We start from the raw sequence: 18,470 nt of genomic DNA, 5'->3' as shown, positions 1-18,470 counted from the left end.
TCAATTACCTGCTTTCAGGCTTCTTAGAAGTGGGGTCTCCAGTGTGATTATGAATACTTCAGGAAAACAGTTACAAGAGAGGCCAGGTTCAGAGAACTGAGAAATGCAGAGGAGAGCAGACTGCAATTTGAGAAAGCCAAGTTGCCAATAACAACAAATCTGAGCACCCTGATATCATGCTGCCTGTTGCACGTGCCTTTCCTACCTGAAACACTGCTATCTGAGGTATGGTGGAAGAGCAAAAGAACCGAACAAAAGGAGCAAGCCAAGAACTTGAGCCAGAAACTCAGCAGCCACCTTCTTAACAACACTTGGACAGGTGTAGTGACTCATCTTCAGGCAGGCTGCCAGTATGCTATGGGAGGAACAGGAAAAAGTGAGGGCAGTTGACGAGCTGGTTCTCAACCCTTTTACCCTTAAGGCATTCCTCAGAAAATGCCAGTTCTTAGCTTTCACTTGTTTCTTGACTATGGAAATATAATAGAGTAATTCTTCTGTTGCAAAGAACTCCATCCACAACAGGTCAGAATTATTTTTGACAGTATGGAGTCCAGTTCGAAATCTCTGGCTTTTACTTGTGAATCTTGTAGGTGTTGGCAGACAAGGTTCTCTGGGTAAATGTAATATTATCTTTTATCAGACCAACTAAATCCGTAGTTGGAAAAACGGTTAGGTGTGGTGTAAGTGTTTGTGCGCTAAAGGGATCTCACAACACTTTAGTTAAGAATCACTAGTCTGCAAAGTAACTACAACTTCTTTGCTTGTTACTCCAGTTCCGGGGAGGAAGTTGAGGTAGTTTTACCTTCAACTAAAGCAGATAGAGAAACTACAGAAGAGGCTAAGGTACCAATGTGTCCTCCATAAGGCACACAGAAACATTACCAAAGAGCTTCCATTGATTTGCCAATAAAGAACACATTGTGCTTGAGAAACAAGTTTTCCATTACCCATTTCCAGAAAAACTTCCTGCATACCTTTATCAATCTGTAAACTCTTCTGAAATCACACTTTTGATTGCTGGCGATTTATAAAGGCCTTTAGCATTGGGGGGAGGCTACTTTATAAAAGAGAAGATGGTAATTACAACAGGATTAGCTCCTTTTTCTAAAGTGAAATGACATTTACAGAATAATTAGAATATCCTACTTATGCTACATTCTTATTAACACAGGCAGGTAAGGGGCAGCACAATTTGCTGCAGTAAAATTAAACTATTCTAAATTACTATAATTGCACATGACCAAATATCCCTCAGTCTAGTTTGCTTTGCAAAATTAGAGTTGATAAATCATTTTAATCCACCCCCGCCACCAGGATGATGTCATTTAAAAGAAACATCTTATTTCAAAGAGGAAGAAATTATAAGGAAGGGTTGCAGGGCTGGTCCCGTGGGCTAGATTGGGTTTATGACTCTCTTCTTTCCCCTCTTCCCCCAGCCCAGTAGCCCAGGACCTGGCAGAAAGAGTCCTGGTATCCCTAGTGCTTGGCTGTCACTGCGAGAACAAACCATGTAATTGGGCTTCTTCCCTTAGCGCTGCTGGGGTACCAGCACCCCAGCACTCCCCCAGGCACTTGGCTACAGCTGCAGGACATTTCCTCCCCTATCAAGGCTATGAGCTACTGCCTGCATCCTCCGCACTTCCTGCTGTGAGCAGCCCCGCTCTGTCCCCCTCCCCTGGTGCTCCAAGACTGCAGGGCATCCTACCCTTTTCTCTGCTTGCTGGGAACAATTTTTTTTTTGGGGGGGGGTTGTAGTGAACCCACCAAAATCACTGAGCCTGCCATTTTTCACAGATCCCACCTACATTCACAGTTTCCGTGAAAATCACACAATCGCGAATTCAGTAGTTTCCTCACTATAGGTCAGCAGGAGGTCTGCTGCAAATGTGTAAAGAGATGTAAAATAACAAATGCTCTGAAAAAAAACTGACAATGGATACTTTTGACAATCATGGCTTTTCATCTGTCGTCCTCAGTCCCCCATGTGTAAAAGAGGTTTTGCGAAGACAAAGTCATTAATGCTCATCAACCCCGCTTAAATCCAGATACTCAAAAGTTCCTAGGCACCTATTCCTATTGTAGATGTTTAGGCAGTGTGTTCTCTGTGCGTTTCCTGAGAGAGGGAGCAAAAAAATGCTGGCCAGAGCAAAGTACAATGGGCCACCACCTATGGTGAGGATGATGCAGAGGCAAAGGGCAGGATAGAAAGCAATGGCTTTAAATTGCAGCAAAATAGATTAAAGTTTTCATTTCAGGAAAAAATGTCCTTACTGTTAGAACTGTGAGGCAGTGGAATAGACTGCTCGGGGGAAATGTAGACTTAAAAGGATTGGGGCAAAAGTCATCTTGAGCAATATTTATGCCACCAAGATTCCTGTCAGACCAATGGCCACTGCAGCCCCAGCATAAGTTAATACAGTCCTGGAGCCACTTACATTGGTTATGTGCAACACAATTTGGCAATTCATTATGATTCCTTTGTGCCACCAGAGCAGTGACCAGAATGCAACCCAATACATTTATTCATTCTCACTTAAACCTGGACCTATTCTTCACAGTCTGTCTCCCTCTGTCTTTTGTTATGGGTTTGGTTTTTTTGGTCTGTCTGTGCCACCTCTATTTTCCAGTCTGTTTTTCATTGCCTTCTTTTGCCTTCTCATTGTTCCTTATCTCAAGCGTTTCCTAAGTGTAAGTGCAAACTCCTTAGCATTCCAAGTAAACTTCAAAGCCAAGTTCAAGTTGGTTTGAACCAGAGCAAATTAATTTGCATATTCCTATCTGTAAATCCTGGTTTTTTAGTGAGCGTTTTATTACACAATATTACAATAGCCTATTAGCATGAATCCAGATCCCACAATAGCCTGGAGGCAGTGTTGTGACTGGATGCATTTGGGAATCAAATTCAAACCACGCCTTATTTTACTCTGGTTACAAGTCTTCCTTTTTGTTCTCTGTAACTGTTTGGGGGGAGGGGGAGCCGGAATCAATTAAAACAGCCATAGATCAACAAAACAATTTAAGACACAATTCTCTATTAACCTCATTGCTGTTAAACCACTGAGCAACCATTTTAGCAACTGCGCCAATGGCTGTTGCCTCAAAATACTATCTTTATGAAATATGACTTGTTCAAACTTGCATGTTTTCCTATTGCAGATGAGAATGTTACAAACCAGATGGTAGTACTACTTTCTATATTTCAGAAAGCTATTCAAATGCTTTCCTGTGATCTAGCTCCCTTCACAGACTGAAGCCTACTGATTAAGGATAAGATTGACTGCAGAAAGCAGTCGATAGTATTAGTTGTAAGAATTCCCAAAGGTAGACTTGATCTGTACAGTTATTGCTGTCTCCAAATTCCTACTGTCCATTGTTAGGAACAGTTTATCAATAGAGTCTCTTCTATTCCAGTTTCTGTAAAGAAGTAAATCCACTGAGTTTACTTGTACAAATATTGTCACCCCATTTTATTTTTTAAATTTGATGTTAAGGTGCTGAAGTTACTGGAATCTACTACATTTTTTCACTGTGTATTCTCACATCTGGGGTTGAGAAAAAGCAGCAACAGGCCTTTCCCCAGGACAGAGCATCACATCTATGCAGTGATCACTTGCTCAGCCTAAATGAGTTCTTTTTAGGCTCCCCCAAGTCTCAACTTCAGATTTGCAGGACAAACCCATGGGCACCTATACACATGCAGAGAGGCTGCTCCTACACACTGTAATTAATTGAGTCTGCTGGCACGTAGCAATTGCCATGCTCCAGCAGGTTCCAGCATCACGTGGATCAGTGTCCCCCTGCTGAAAAATGGCAGCACATGTTTAAACACCCCACATTTCCAAATTCTCCTCATAGGCTGGATCCTGCAAAGTGTTCCAAGCCCTGAATTCTCATGGTAGCCAGCAAGGCTTTTCTCAGGGACTGGCTTTGGGTTATCACCTTTCCACTTTGATCCTACAAAATGCTCCATGTAACTATGTTCCCATGCAATATGAAGTCCCAATAACTTCAGAAGGACTCTGCATAGACACAGCGGCCTTTCGTGCTGGGTAGACAAGGTTGTTTGGGTAAATGTGATATTTGTTATTAGACCAAATCAAATGGTTGGGAAAATTCTTCTTTGCAAGCTTTCAGGTATAAATACCCTTCATCAGGCTTCGTCCTGCTGGGCAGCTTGCAGAATCAGTCGTGGAAGAAAAAACCAAGAAATGTGGCAACTAATTGGAAGCCTATGTCATATGAGTGTGTCTACATGCAGGCAGGAATAAACGCACACGTATTTGAGAGAAGCATGCTGTAATAATTCTAAGATGGGACTTGAAATTCAGACCTCCAAGGGTGCATCCAGACGAGCCCATACGTGCCTCTTGCTGCATCTCAAACTGCTTTGAGGTGTGGCAAAAGGCATGCTGGGAACAAAAAAAATGTTCCCCCATGCTGCATATTTGCAGGGGTTCAAAATTTGCTACCTGGATATCCAGGTAGCAAAAAAAAACCCACAGAAAAAAAGTGGGACAGGCAACCAGAGGCACAGGTGCTGGCCCCAGGCTCTAGCTGGGAGGAGCTGGGCAGGGTTATTTTGCCCCACACCAAAGTGCAAGTCCGGCACATGTGCCGAGGCAAAAATCCCCAGCTCAAATTTGTGCCGCGCCTATTTGAGCAGCTGCAAGCATGCGTGTCTGCATGGGTGGACGCACCCCAATTTGTAATCCTGCCTATGACATACTTCGGGTTGGGGTTTGTCCTGCAGTGCAGTGATCCTCAACCCTTTTTTAGATTCGAGACACCACTCAGAAAATGCCAGCACTTAGCTTTCATTTGGTTTTTTGACTATGGAAAAATACTAGAGGAATTCTTTTGCAAAGAACTCAGAAAGACCACAACAGGTCAGAATGGTTTTGACACTATGGATTCCTACTTGAAATCTCTAGGTTTTTCTTGTGAATCATAAGCAGGTGCTTGACCACCTAATCGTACTAATATTGTGTGGCACCCCATGGCACACCTTAAAAGATCTCATAGCACCTCAGAGTGCCATGGCACCATGAGAATTGCTACTCTAGAGACTCATCTTAACTTTTCTGCATAAGCTTCCTCATCTATAAAATAGAGGTTATATTATCCATCTGATAGTGATGTGAAAAGGGCACACTGCTGGCTCAAAATCATTAGTGGTGACAAAGCACTTTTTAAAACATTGGATTTCACATGAGTTCCAGTCTCTCTCCTTCCAAAAGTGCTCTGGTTATGAAACCCTCCAAATGCAAATTAAATCCAGTTATACTGAGAACCTGTTTCGCAACTGAAAGGGGTTTGGGTTTAGCTTTTCTACACTAATTTAATTTAGTACCAACCTGAGGGGAAAGGACAATGCAGTTTAGCCTACTAATTTCACATAATTAGTAGTAGTCCTTTTTCCAAAACATTAATTATTGTGATACTTTAAATATTCTAAAGATGAATTAAATACTATTCACTGTCTGCAATAAATTAGTCTTTATCACAATTTCAATCCTTTTCTGCTTTGATTGCAAGTATTAAGGAATGAGGTTTATATCGTTAACAGCACTCTCTAAAATTCAAGTTAATTTCATTTGATTGCTAACGATTCACTTTGAGAATTTCTCCTTCCAGGTGGCTGCCAATTAGGACTCATCAGTGATGGGTTTAGGAAGACAGAGAAAGGGATAAGTGTGGGTGGAGATACTTTCTGGGTTCTTGGGAGAGGGTTTTTTTTTTAATTTTATACAAGCTGACTGGAAATTTTCCACAGGGAAGTTGTCCAGCATCTACACAGAGAGGTAATAATGAGGGGTTTTGTGTTTAAAAACCTGTTTGAGGTTTCTTTTAATAAGCCTCATAAAATTAATATTTGTAAGATGCATTGACTGTTCAAACCTCTACACAGTAATTAATATGGGGCAATATGTATGGAGTTTCTTAACAGCTCTGTTAAGAAATTAAGCAAAATAGGATCTTGTAGAACTTGTTTTCATGAAGCCAGCTAACTTGAAATTCTGCTTTGGTAATTGTCTGCTAACATAACCTTATGTAACTTTCCCTGAAGCAAAAGAAGTTCTGTGGGAAGTTCCATTCCACATGCCACATCTAAAGCTGCTCCCTAGGACCCAGTTAAGATCTGTTGGTGGTTTTAATGTCCGTCTCCTGTTTATAAGAAGGCAATAGAGCTATTGGGTGAAACTGCTTTCCAGGTGCAAAGGATTTTGCCTTAAAAAATTGGTTTTCAAATTGTTTAAAAATTAAAGGTTGGTGTGGGGTGGGAATCTCAAAATCTACTAAACTTTTTTCCAAGTCTAAAAAGAAATCCATTAAAAACATACTTGGCTGGGATGGTTTAGCCAGAAATGATCCTGCCTTGAGCAGTGGGCTGGACTAGATGACCTTGTGAGGTCCCTTTCAGGCCTGCTTTGCTAGGATCCTGTGAACAAAGTTTCCACTCTGCTGAAACCAAAACTGTGATCTTTCTTAGCTCTAAGAATGGCTGCACCTAAGGCAGAAGTAAAGCATAGTTAGTTGTAAACGATCTGTTTCCTTGCATAGTCTACAAATTCAAACCCACCAAATTAAAGCTTCTTGTGTAAGAAGCTGCAAATATTTGAATTCTTGGTGTGAACACATGGGGCCTGATACTGTAAGTTGCTGCATGTGAACAAATAGATTCTTACTGGCATCAGCAGAGCTCTGTGTTAAGACATCCATCTACCAGCATAGACTAGTTTACAGGACTAGGGCCTTGATCATCTGCTCTCCTTCCCAAGAATATTGATGGTATACAGGTCTTTCTTAAAGCAGAGAAACACCCATGCAATGAGAGAACATGTTTTATATTTTATTTTGAAATGTACTTCTAATCTTAAAATGCAGATAGTAGGATAGATTCTCTCATAACTGCCTGAGAGTTTTCTTGAGGGGTACTCACTTCACATGCTTCTTCTCTCACCAGAGGCAGATTAGCTTTAAATTGCTTATTTGTTTGGGGGTTTTTTATATGGTATTGATATTTATAATTTATATTTAAACAAATCATATTCTCATGTGTTTTAATCAAAAACTTTCTATGTATAAAGCTCTATTAAGATGGACTGATTTCTGGTGAAAATTGGTTTGCGTTTGTAGCTCTTGATGAAACTACCAATATAGCAAAGTCTCTAGAAAGAATTAGATAAGAAGCTTGAAATCGGAGAACAGACTTTCCCTTCTCTGTCATCTAACAAGTTCACAACAGCAGTTTTAGTGCCTGACTTTCCTTTGTGACTTAAAATGTTACTAGCATGAATGCATGTCTGTTGCTTCAAAAATAGTTTCTAGTTTGGGGTGCTCTGAAGCATTTTTATATAATCTCAATTTGTCAGGTCTTCAAAAATCCAGTAAATCTCATGCACTGAAACTGCTGTGCTATAACCTCTTCAGATAAGGAATCTTCTTAAGTCTCATGGGGTGAAACATTGAAGAGTTACACTCCTATCTTGCCTTTGCAATTTACAGCACTCCTGAAATAAGCCAGTTATCTTTGCAGTACAGGTGAGGACAATGCAGCTCAGAGATGTGCCTTTGGTTTCATAACAGGTCTCGGTAATAGCCAAAGCCAGACTTGGTCACTAGATTACAGTGTTTCCCAATCAGATCACCCTAATTTCTCTGTCTGTTACATGGAACAGAATAGTTTACTGGCTTCCATTTAGTGGCTTAAAGCAGCATATTGTGAAAAGCAGTTCACCACATAGCCAACAATTGACATTACATATGGTCTAGATCCAATAAAAGATTTGGATAACTTTGAGTGAGGTGCTGCCAGACATTTAAAGTGCCAGCTCCCCCCATCTTCCTGGAGTCAGACTCCCTGTACAATGTGTGAGGAGAAATGGGTGTTTTGGAGCAAGATCCAATGTTGCCAGCATGCTGACTAGGGAGCTGCTTAGAAGAATCCAATAGCGTTGAGGGCAGAAGGGTGCATCGGAAGTCCCAGTCCTTTTTCTAACTGTTGGGCTTTACAAAGTGGCTGGATCAGGGATTTAAGCAATTGCCGCTGCTGTCCACTTGGAATGTAGAGCCCAGAATCTGCTTTTGAGGTTAGTTTTGGGTTTTTTTCTTCAATTAAAGAACTGAGCAGGATTTGTTGATGTGGGGGTAATGGCAACAGCAAGTGCAGTGTCTGCATCTGAGAGTCTAGCAAGTTCTGTTCCCTCCTCAGCTGAAAATGTTCAAATCTATTCCTTGCAGGGAACGGCCAGCTCGGCAAAGGTGAAGCTCTTCCATTGTTCACGTATTCCAAGATTCACGTGGTCAGAGGCAGATGGCTCTATAAGTTAATGGTTGGAGCACTCACCTGGGAGAGGAGACCTGGCTCTTGGTCCCAGGATTTTTCTATATTTTTATCCAGGGACTGTTTAATGTAAAATGCATAGGCAGTCCTAGGAGCAGGGAGAGGAACCCCGGACTTCCCCAGCCCAGCTAAATACCCTTACTAGGGTCAGGCTTCAACAAGTGCTCTCTTTGGCCTCAGTAATCTTCCACCCCTTTCTAAAATGAGGCCAGCTTCAGTGGGAAGGCAGAGGGTGTCTCCTGCCTTACCCCCAGATGAGCTTTAGCTTTGTGGGAGATGGAAGTTGTGGGTTTCGATCCAGGCTTAGGAAGACATTGAACATGGGAGAGCTTTTGCTAGAGCATTGGTGATCAAGTTACACACATGCTCTAGCTTTCCTCGCCTTTAAGATGCACACAACTCCCATGCAGGTTGATGACACCTGCTTCTATCTTGCAACAAGGACATTGGCCAGATGGAGCAATCCCTACATAAAAGAATGAATGGACACAGCTCTGATGTCAGTTCCAGAAAGACCAAAAAGCCCATGGCAGAAAATTAACCTCCCTTCAGAGGAAGGTTAAACAACAAAGAGTAAAAAACAGACTTGAAAATGAAATGTAGAACAAGGAATCATCCACAGACTGGATTGTGTTAAGTATGGTCTCACGAGACTACATTCTTATTGCATTACCCGAGCCAGCTTTTGTAACCCCTGTGTCTCTCAATGAGTTCATTGTTTTGCATATCCCTTTTTGATCTCTTCAACCTATCTTCCCCTTAGCAGTGCCCCCTGCTTTCCTCTTCCTTTCCTTGTCTTTGTATTTAAATTACTTTATTCTTTTTTACTTAGTACCCTTGCTCTAAGTATGTCCATTCATAGCATCTGACCAATTTAGGCTACAAGTTCATGCCTTTCTGAGTGAGTCTATAAAGTGTCATATTGCTCTGTTATCTGCAACAAGAAATTTGGGCTCCAGGATTTTAATCCTCATGATATTTCTGACACTGGGCAAACATATCAAGTTCTGTATCCCAGGTTAAGAGTATTTGCACAATATTTGAAGGGGAGGACCGAGTAACCAATTAGTTAATATTTATATGGTATTTCAGAATTGTAAATTGCAAATTGTATTATCTGGAACCCCAAACCTTGGTGTGACAGAGCATAGCCTTCCACAGGGGAAAATATCCATCTCATTAGCTTGGCTACAATGCCTTTCAGTAAGTGTATAGAATAGAGAGGTCAAAAGGATATTACTGTGGTAACTAATAGGAAGCACTGTGTTTGGCAAAAGTGTTTATATTAAAAAGGAGAGCCAGCCAACAACTCTGCATTAAAAAGGAGAATCTGAGTATCAAAAATGATGTGAGGCAACGATTTTTGTGGGTGATACCTTTTATTTGGACCAGCTGCGGGTTGGGATAGACTTGAACAAATTTCAGATTAAGTGCATTCTTCTTCAGGTCTCATGTATTGCATGTGAAAGCTCATCTAGGTCTATCCCAGCTAGCAGTTAGTCCAATAAAAAGATATCATCCATATAAATCATCCTTGCCTTTTGCACGTTCACTGGACCCTCATAGCTACATCACTCCAACATTATCAAAGACAATGAGATAGAGTTCACATAGAACAATAGGGCTTGGTGGTTAAATTGGAGAGAATAAGCATAAATTCAAATGAACAGGACTGATTTTAGCTAGTGTTAAATCCCCAGATGTGAGCAATATACACTAGCTCATATATGCCAGATCTCACAGCTGGAGATAATCCTCGTGCAATACTCCCTGGTAATGTAGTGGCTGAAGGGTAGTCTCACACTGTACCTAACAGGGGTAAGGAGAGAGAGAACTGAAGCACTGTTATGCCTTTTTGGCTTGCTGAATATTCCCTTTAGGACTCTTCCATTCAGAGTATAAATCAGTATTAAGAAAAGAAATGCCAAATTAAGATTTAGAGCTCAATCTCAATAGTGCCATCTTGTGTCCAGGCCCAAAAATAAGCCAGGCTCTGGCCATACTATTCTAAACTGTTGTGCGAATGAGCTTTCTTCTGTGAGCTCTTAAACAGGAGAGGACCCTTAAATGTTGTATGTGCATTCATCATCAAATATATGCACTAGGTCCAAAAGGACTTGATAAATTTAGTGGGATTAACAGAACCATGGTGGTTAGCTCTCAGTTTAATTCCACTGAGCACAGACTCAAGCTCTAATAAAAGAGCAGCTTTGTAAGTGACTGGCTTTAAGAGAACTCTGAGCTATAAAAAGATTCAAAAGAACAGCTTTTCTCTACTGTTAATGCTATATATTAACACTCATCTTTTTGATGCTGGTTTAGCTACTGATGGGAGATCAAAACATTATTACAGAAGTCCCTGCAGCTTTAAAACGCCTGGCCAAGTACATGGTGCGTGGCTTCTATGGGGCTGAGTACTCGTTGGTCCTTGATGTGTTGATCAGATACCCGTGTGTGAAGGAAGATGCCTTGTTGCAGCTACTCAAGTATGAACGCAAACAGCTGCGCACCATCCTCAACACACTCAAGGCAGATAAGTTCATCAAATTGCGCATGAGAGTTGAAACCGGGCCGAACGGGAAGAGTACAAGGCACAATTACTACTACATCAACTACAAGGTGTTGGTGGATGTCGTGAGGTACAAACTGGATCACATTCGCCGGAAGATAGAAGCAGACGAGCGGGATTCTACCACTAGGTCCTCTTTCAAGTGTCCATCTTGCTTCAACACTTATACAGACCTGGAGGTAAATCAGCTGTTTGACACATTCACAGGTATGCCAGCCACTGCTCGTCAGCAGCAATCTGTAGGAAATTTTTACTGATATTCATTGTGTACCTATATTTGTAGAAACATGGGTGTGGAAAGGCCCTTGGAAGTCATCTAATCCAAATCCCTGCTCAAGGTGAGATCATGCCTGTCTAGCCTATATTTATGAACTTTAACAGTCTCTCTAGGCAGTCTGTCCCAAAGTTTTACTACTTTCACATTACAAAAATTTAATGTTATGCAAATTTTCTAAGAGTAAGTAAATTTGTTGCCACTTTTTTGAGGTCTGGTGGATGGAAGTGTGAAAGAACAAGTATAAAGGAAATACCAGTGCTTCTAGCACCATGCGTAGTGAAAAGGAAGGATTATTTAGCACTAAAACATAAGACTTAGATGTCTGATTCTAATTGCTGTTTAAGTGACTTTACTAAGCCTAAACCATGTTTTGTGTCTTGGTTTATAGTTCAAAATGGAAATAAATTGTCTATTTTGCATGAGTGTTATAAGAATAAATTTAATTAATAGTTGGAAATGCATGAAGATTTTCTCTGCACTATAGAGGTTGCATCCTTGACTTCCTTTCCCCACACTGTTAATTGAGAATCATAAAATGTGTACATGCCTTAAATGTAAATGAACATAATAACTAATTCTCACAATACCAAAAGAGAAGTAGTTCCATATTTGTTATACTAACAGGTAAACCGAGTCAGAAAGCCTAGAATGTCCCAAACATACATAAGAAATTAGTAGCAGAGCTGGCTTTAGAACTCAAGAGTTTCCGTCTCCTGTTAGTTCGAGGCAGCTGAAATTCAGGATCAGATTCAGTACCAAAGACATTCAGTGGGTGATACTGTCTGCACACTTACAAATTTAGGTACCTTCAATCTAATGGAGTTTCAGAAATCTGTTACTTTGGTAGATTTCTTAGCAAAGGCCACTGCTCAATATTTCCATCCTATATTAACCTGGGAATTTTGAACTGGGACAATGTTGCAGAGACTTTTCGTTGCACCTACTGCAATGCTGAAGTTGAGGAAGATGGCTCGGCGCTTCCCAAACGAGATGCTAGAACCTTGCTAGCAAAATTCAATGAGCAGATTGAGCCTATCTATGCGCTTCTGCAGGAAACTGAAGATGTTGTTCTGCCATACGATTTGCTTGAGCCTCCGCCAACAGAAATCCCAGAACTATCAGAAAGGTATTGTGTATTCAATACAGTTCATAAAAAGAAGACTTTTGGGATTCTTTCTTCCACAGCACAGATTAACCTAAACGCAGATAGCTTAGCCTGGTTTTCAATTCATATGCTTAACCCAGACACCTTTTCTCAAAACCACTAAGCTACCCACCCTCCTTTCCCCTGTGTTTGCTCAGGATCTTGCCACCTACCTCAAAATACAAAATTCACACCACCTGCCAAGCATTTACTTTCACATCTGTTCCCTGCCCCAGTCATTTCATTTTTCACATCTATCCTTTCTTTTATCCCACTTATCTATTTGCTTTATCCTGCCTGTTCCTCAGTCCTTAAGGCATCTTTCCCACCTGCTTATTTCTGTCCCATCCACATTCCACCATGCTCATTTGCTCTGCTTGTTGTTCCTGCATATTAAATTATTTCTAATATTTTTTTTCTGATATGTGGCTTTCCTCAAATCCCATTCGTTGAAATAATTCTCAGGAAAGCCAACTGCCTCCTGATCAAATTAAGCCTTGTTTGCATGGTGACTATTTCCAGGTATTTCTCAGATATGATCTATCCCCTCCCTTCTCCTTTTGTTCCTTCCCACTTGCTCTTCTAAATGATGCTACTTGTTTCCCAAGACATTCATCATTTCTTCCTCCCAACCTTTTCTTTCATTTTATCCTTTCCCATTAAGCATGAGAGCTTGAAGTAGTTTGCTCTATCATTTTTCTAAGGGTTTCTATTTCTCTAGGTTCACAGGCTAGATGTTGTCAGTTCCCATCATCCCCTGCACACATACTCAAGTATGCATTGCTACTGCTGTTCCCTCTGTAACTGGTTCAAAATTCATGCTCCCTTGTATCCCCTCCCCCCCCCCAATGCATACCACAAGGCCTTGCAAATGCTTCCTTTCCTCAGTACTTTCTATTTATTAAAAAAAAAATCCCTTTGTCTCCACTCACTCCTCTCTCCTCCCTGGGACCTTTTTTGTCAACTCTGAAAGTTGTTTTCCTAAGCATTTCTTGGAAGGATGATGATCGTTGGTGCTGCCCTGTAAGCCTGGATCAACCTCCCACTTTATTCCAAAATCTTTTATATTAAAAAAAAATAATAAAATAAAAATCTATGAATGCTTGCTTTCTATTCTGCTTTGTGTAGTGTGCCTAGTGTCTTAAACTTAAGCTGCCTAACAGACAGATTAGTATTACGCAAGACTTTCTTAATGTTCAGATTTTGGTGAAATGTTGGTATTTGGTGCTTGAAGGGATGGGTACTATTTAATGTGGTAGTGCTTTTGATGCAGCTGGCCAAGCCGCACTTGACAAAGCTCCTGCAAGTTGGCAGACGGGATTTTTGTTTGTATTTAAAATTCCATGGGGCAAGAGAGAGTGAAATCAGAAGCGAGAGTAACAAACTTTTTCTTTCAGCTTTGATCAGAAGATCTATTCAAATGTGTTGGACATCAATATCCGTCCCGAAAAATGGGCCAACAAGAACTCGTGTCTCAGTGACATGTATGTCCAGAACTTAGTTATTGATGTCCAGGATTCTGAACCTAAAAAAGAAAAAGAAAAGGTGGCCAAAGAACAACCTATATGGATGTCCCAGAGTACTGTAGAAGAAGCGTCTTCAGCAGTTGATACCAGTGCTGGTAAGCCTTAATGTTGAGAGCCTAACATGTGCATCGTAGTGCCTTCCTTTTAAGAATGAGAAAAGTCTAGCTAAGAAAATGGTGTCATTAACTTGTCCCCTCTCAGCACTTTTGAAAACCAAGGACTTATCTAGCCAACTGAATAAGGATTTTAGGCATCTTTAGTCACCAGGTTCCTTTGTAATCTTTTGTTAGCTAACCTAAATTTTGAAAATCTTTTAAATGCATCTCAGTGGTGGTTGAATAGTGTTTGACTCGAGCACTTGAATTTTACAAAGACTCTTAGTTCCCTAAGGTCAACATTTAGGTACTGCTGAGGTCACAGACAGACTTGCTGTTTGAAGCGCTCCAAATGCCTTTGAAGCACCCAAAATGGCAAGGGTGCAGGCATGTATGGCCAAAGAAGTGACTCAGAAATGATCCTCAAAAAAAGAGCATCTCTGAAGCACTCAATTTCAGGCACTTCCTGAAATATGCGATTCTCCAGTATATACATAGAGGGTCGTGGGGCAGGGTGTGGAGCTGTGAGGAGAGCCAATGAGTGCTCTTTTGTGCACTTCTTTGGTCTCGGGAACCTCTGGAGACGAAGAGGCATGCAAGGATTCCTGCTCTTCAGGCCTCTGTCTGTGCCACTGCATGCCTTCATGCTTTTTGAAGCTCTTTTGGCTGGGGTGAGGGTATATATCTGAACAGCACGAAAGAAATCTGGATTTGAAGCAATCTAGGATCCAGAGCACTTCAAATGTACCTCTGTCCATGGCCTGATATCAAGAACGCACACTTAGCTGCAACCGGAGGGTAGGGCTAGCATTCTGAATGACCTGGGTAGAGCAGAGAAATGGTCCACAGATGAGATTCAACAAGGAAAAGTGCCAAGTTCTGCACTTGAGACAGAATAAACCATGTGCTCAATGCAGACTGGGGAATGACAGGCTAGGCTGCGGTATTGCAGAGAGAGACTTGTGAGTTACGGTGGACCACAAGTTGAATATGAACCAACAGTATGCTCTTGTTGCAAATAAATAAATAAATAAAAAGTCAACAGCATACTGGGTTGTATTAACAGGAGTGTCCCTTGCAAATCAAGGGAAGTGACTCTTCCACTGTATGTGGCACTAATGAAGCCTCACCTGGAGTACTGTCTAGTTTTGGGTCCCATACTTCAAGATGTGGACGTTATATAAAGAGTCCAGTGCAGAACAACAAAAAGGATCAGGGGCCTGGAAAGCAACACTTACGAAAGGCTGAAAGAGCTAGGGTTATTTAGTCTGGAGAAGAGAAGACTGAGGGGGGGATTTGATAAATCTTCAGCTACTTGAAGGGCACTTACACAGAAGATGGAGATGGGCTCTTCTTTGTGGCCATAGGGGTCAGAACTAGGTGCATCAACCTCAAGCTGTAGCAGGGGAAACTTAAGTTGGAGGTTAGGAGGAACTTTCTGACTGAAAATTGTCAAGCATCGAAACAGGTTACCTAGGGAAGTTGTGGAAGTTCCATCTTTTCTTAATTTAATCATTCAAGAGCAGGTTAGACAAACACCTGGCTTCTATGATGGTTTAGTCAGGTATGATCCTGCCTTGAGCAGGGGACTGGATTAGTAACTTCTGTGAGGTCCCTTCCAGCCCTACTTTCCTATGCATGTTCCTTAAGCTGATTCTGTACATAACCACTGGTGGAAGCTTGGGAACAGATTTTTGATGCCTAACTTGCTCAGAGCCTTGGCTCCTGCCTAAAAACCCTAGTAAGATTAACAGACCAGATGTCGACCTCCATATCTTCCCCGGGGTTCAATCTAGTAAGCACTCTCAGGGCATGTCTAGCAGATCAGGCTTCTCACATGACAATTAAAACAAAACTTTAGCTGGTTGTATAATCATCATTGATGGTTACTCCCATTTAATCCCATTACATGCAGACTCAAACTCATATAAGAGAGCAGGATTATTCCTGTGGTTTTAACAGGCACATTAAGAAGTAAGAAATCCATCTTCAAATCCTACCCTTCTACAGGATTTGGAAAAGACAATTGTATCCACAGGCTGGCATATAGGGCACTTAACTAGGATAAGGAAGAGCTGTGATCAATAAATAGCTCATTCCTGTTTATAAGCAATATTTATAAAACTTAATCGGAACTGGAGAATTCCACTTCAGAACAGCTAGCAGCCAAACAGCTACGGTAGTTTCCTGGGATATGGGAGGCCTTAGTTCCACTCCCTGCTCCAAGTCAAGCAAAATGGGAATTTGAAAACAGGTCTCCCGTCTCCCCAGTGGGTGTATGGTTTGCATCACTCTTCTGACCCTCCAGGCAAGAGTTCATGACAGAATTCAGATCTAGATACCTCCCTTTTGCATGAAATAAGGCAATTTAATCACCTATATTGAGGGGTGAGGTCCAATTTCCTCCCCCTCCTTTTGACATTTTGTTAGGATGAGCAAAACTAGCTTTTGAGACGCCTGTTCTGAGGTGTCAGATTTCCCATGTGTATTATTTAGGAAACCTTGATGGCTAACTCGGGGTTAAGGATTCTAACAGGCAGCACAGTGCTTAGAAGCTAAGTACAACTGCTGAAGTCCCTTTTGTAGATTTAGTAATAGAAACCAACAGTGGAAAAGAATACATTTGGTGCATCCTATTTGTGAATGAGCAGAGAAGGAAAACTTTCGTTTGCTTCACTTGCACAATATGTACAAGCGGAGGAGTATTGGTCTTTTGCCATGTCATCATGTCATAACTTGTTTCTTTCCCCCTCTCCCTCTGTTAACAGAAATACCTAAAACTGATGAGAATGTTAAGGAAAGCATCGCTGATAATGAAGTAATAAAGACTCTTCTCATCCATGAATCAAAGTCATCTTCTGGAACAAGGCAGGTGCCACCTCTTGCCCAAAGCAAATGCCACGAGTCAGAAAGTGACACCAGTGAATCTGAGGAGGATACTAAGCATGTCAAACCAGGAAAAGGAAAAGTGGTAGGCAGTGACTTAGAACAAGAGGAGCAGGAAACTGTGGATCCTACTGTAATGGTAGCTGGACAGCCCCACTTATATAGCGAAGTCAGTGAAAATCCAGAGCTAGTGTCATTTATGACAGGGGAAGAGAGAGAAGCTTATATCAAAGTGGGACAGGAAATGTTCCAGTCTGTCTTTGAATAGTCGTTTTAATACTTTACATGCACAGCATATCTGTGTAACATACAATCTGTGCATGGAAAGAATTTGGGTTTGTTTGGGGATTTTTTTTTTGGTGAATGTAGTAGAATCTACATCTATTATAAATAGATTTATTTCTACATAGCAATGGAGAAATGCTGCTGCTGCTTCTTATTATTGCTATCTAGCAGATGGTTTTGAGTGGCTTGTTTTTGGATAGGTTTCATAGTCAAATTTGAAAACATGTTTAATTCAAGATGCTGTAAATCTATTTAATTTACTTTAAAACTTTGAATCATTCTGTCTCAGCAACTAGTGTTGTTTCACTTATTGGTAACATGCAAAATAACTGAAGGTCAGCAGTACTTGGGTAAGAGAGCCTAGCACATCCAGGTGCAAGGGGTTAACCTGCAGTCTCCCAGCTCCTGATCTGGATGTTGCTTCCTTCACTGCTTCTGCTGCTCGGAAGCCTCAGGCTGTCCCTTCTCCAGCTTCTGCTTCCTATGGGGGGAATGCATGAACCTGTGCAGCATGGGGGTGGCTTGCATGGCATGTACGGTCCACTAGCTCAGTGCAGAAGGTATACCTGCTGTGCAGTGTTGCACACTGCCTAGGGAGTGTGCAGCCCACACACAGCCACACAGATTCTGATCCAATGCTTCCCTTTTGAAAGGTAGGTAGATTAAATTAAACTTTCTTCACCAGAACTGGTGAAGCTTCTCTGTGATGTAGCTGCATTAATTTGCAGTAATATGTTCAATATCCTTCTGGATTGGATTGTGTAATATGGAGGCACAAAGGCTGTCAAATAAGGATGGCCTTAGAACAGATCTGTTCTTGTATTTCTCAGGTGTTTATCTAAACAGGAATCACAACTTTAAGTAAAGTGTGTTCATAATTAACTAAACACTCAAAACTCAAAGGTAAATAAGAGGAACTAGTTGAACTCACGCTTCATTGCAGAAGATTAATTTGATTTTTTTATAACCTTTTGTCAATCATCATCATCTTTACTTCATGTATCATTGCCTGTTTCAACTTCAAAAACTTTCAGGCTACCATTTCCATCTGACTTCAGTTGTAGATTGCAATTTAAGTTTTTGACATGGGTGATCTACTAGCTCCCTACGCTACTCCCAACTTGGAGGACCAGACCAGAGTCCCCTTAGCTGACATTTTCACAGTTCCCTGGTCAACTTCATGGCACTTCCAACAATGGAGCAAACATTAATAGATGCACTGTAACTGGAATCGAGGCCATGTTGAATCTTGAGTGAAGCGTTTATTGAACAGCCCTTCATCATTATCTCACTATGAATTGTGTGTAGGCCAGGGGCAGGCAAAATATGGCCTGCAGGTTGGAT

General features: G+C 41.2%; 1 protein-coding gene across 6 annotated transcripts; it reads left to right on the top strand.

The window, feature by feature from the left end:
* Positions 1–5,636: 5,636 nt before the first annotated feature.
* Positions 5,637–17,414, top strand: LOC102565810 (general transcription factor IIE subunit 1). Of its 6 annotated transcripts, none has more exons than XM_059721798.1 (7): positions 5,637–5,801; positions 8,755–8,981; positions 10,667–11,092; positions 11,197–11,251; positions 12,115–12,316; positions 13,732–13,955; positions 16,724–17,414. In XM_059721798.1, exons 3-7 carry the CDS (start codon positions 10,673–10,675, stop codon positions 17,107–17,109), a joined length of 1,287 nt encoding a protein of 428 aa, XP_059577781.1. In that variant the 5' UTR covers positions 5,637–5,801; positions 8,755–8,981; positions 10,667–10,672; the 3' UTR covers positions 17,110–17,414. The 6 variants fall into 6 exon arrangements, with proteins under 6 accessions (XP_059577781.1, XP_059577782.1, XP_059577779.1 ...); XM_059721799.1 differs by lacking the exon at positions 8,755–8,981 and adding an exon at positions 8,242–8,262; XM_059721796.1 differs by lacking the exon at positions 8,755–8,981.
* Positions 17,415–18,470: the final 1,056 nt, after the last annotated feature.

This window comes from Alligator mississippiensis, chromosome 2 (genome assembly GCF_030867095.1).
Source record: "Alligator mississippiensis isolate rAllMis1 chromosome 2, rAllMis1, whole genome shotgun sequence".
Taxonomy (NCBI): Eukaryota; Metazoa; Chordata; order Crocodylia; family Alligatoridae; genus Alligator; species Alligator mississippiensis.
The sequence above is the reverse complement of the archived record's forward strand: the minus strand, read 5'-3'. Positions and strand labels throughout refer to the sequence as shown.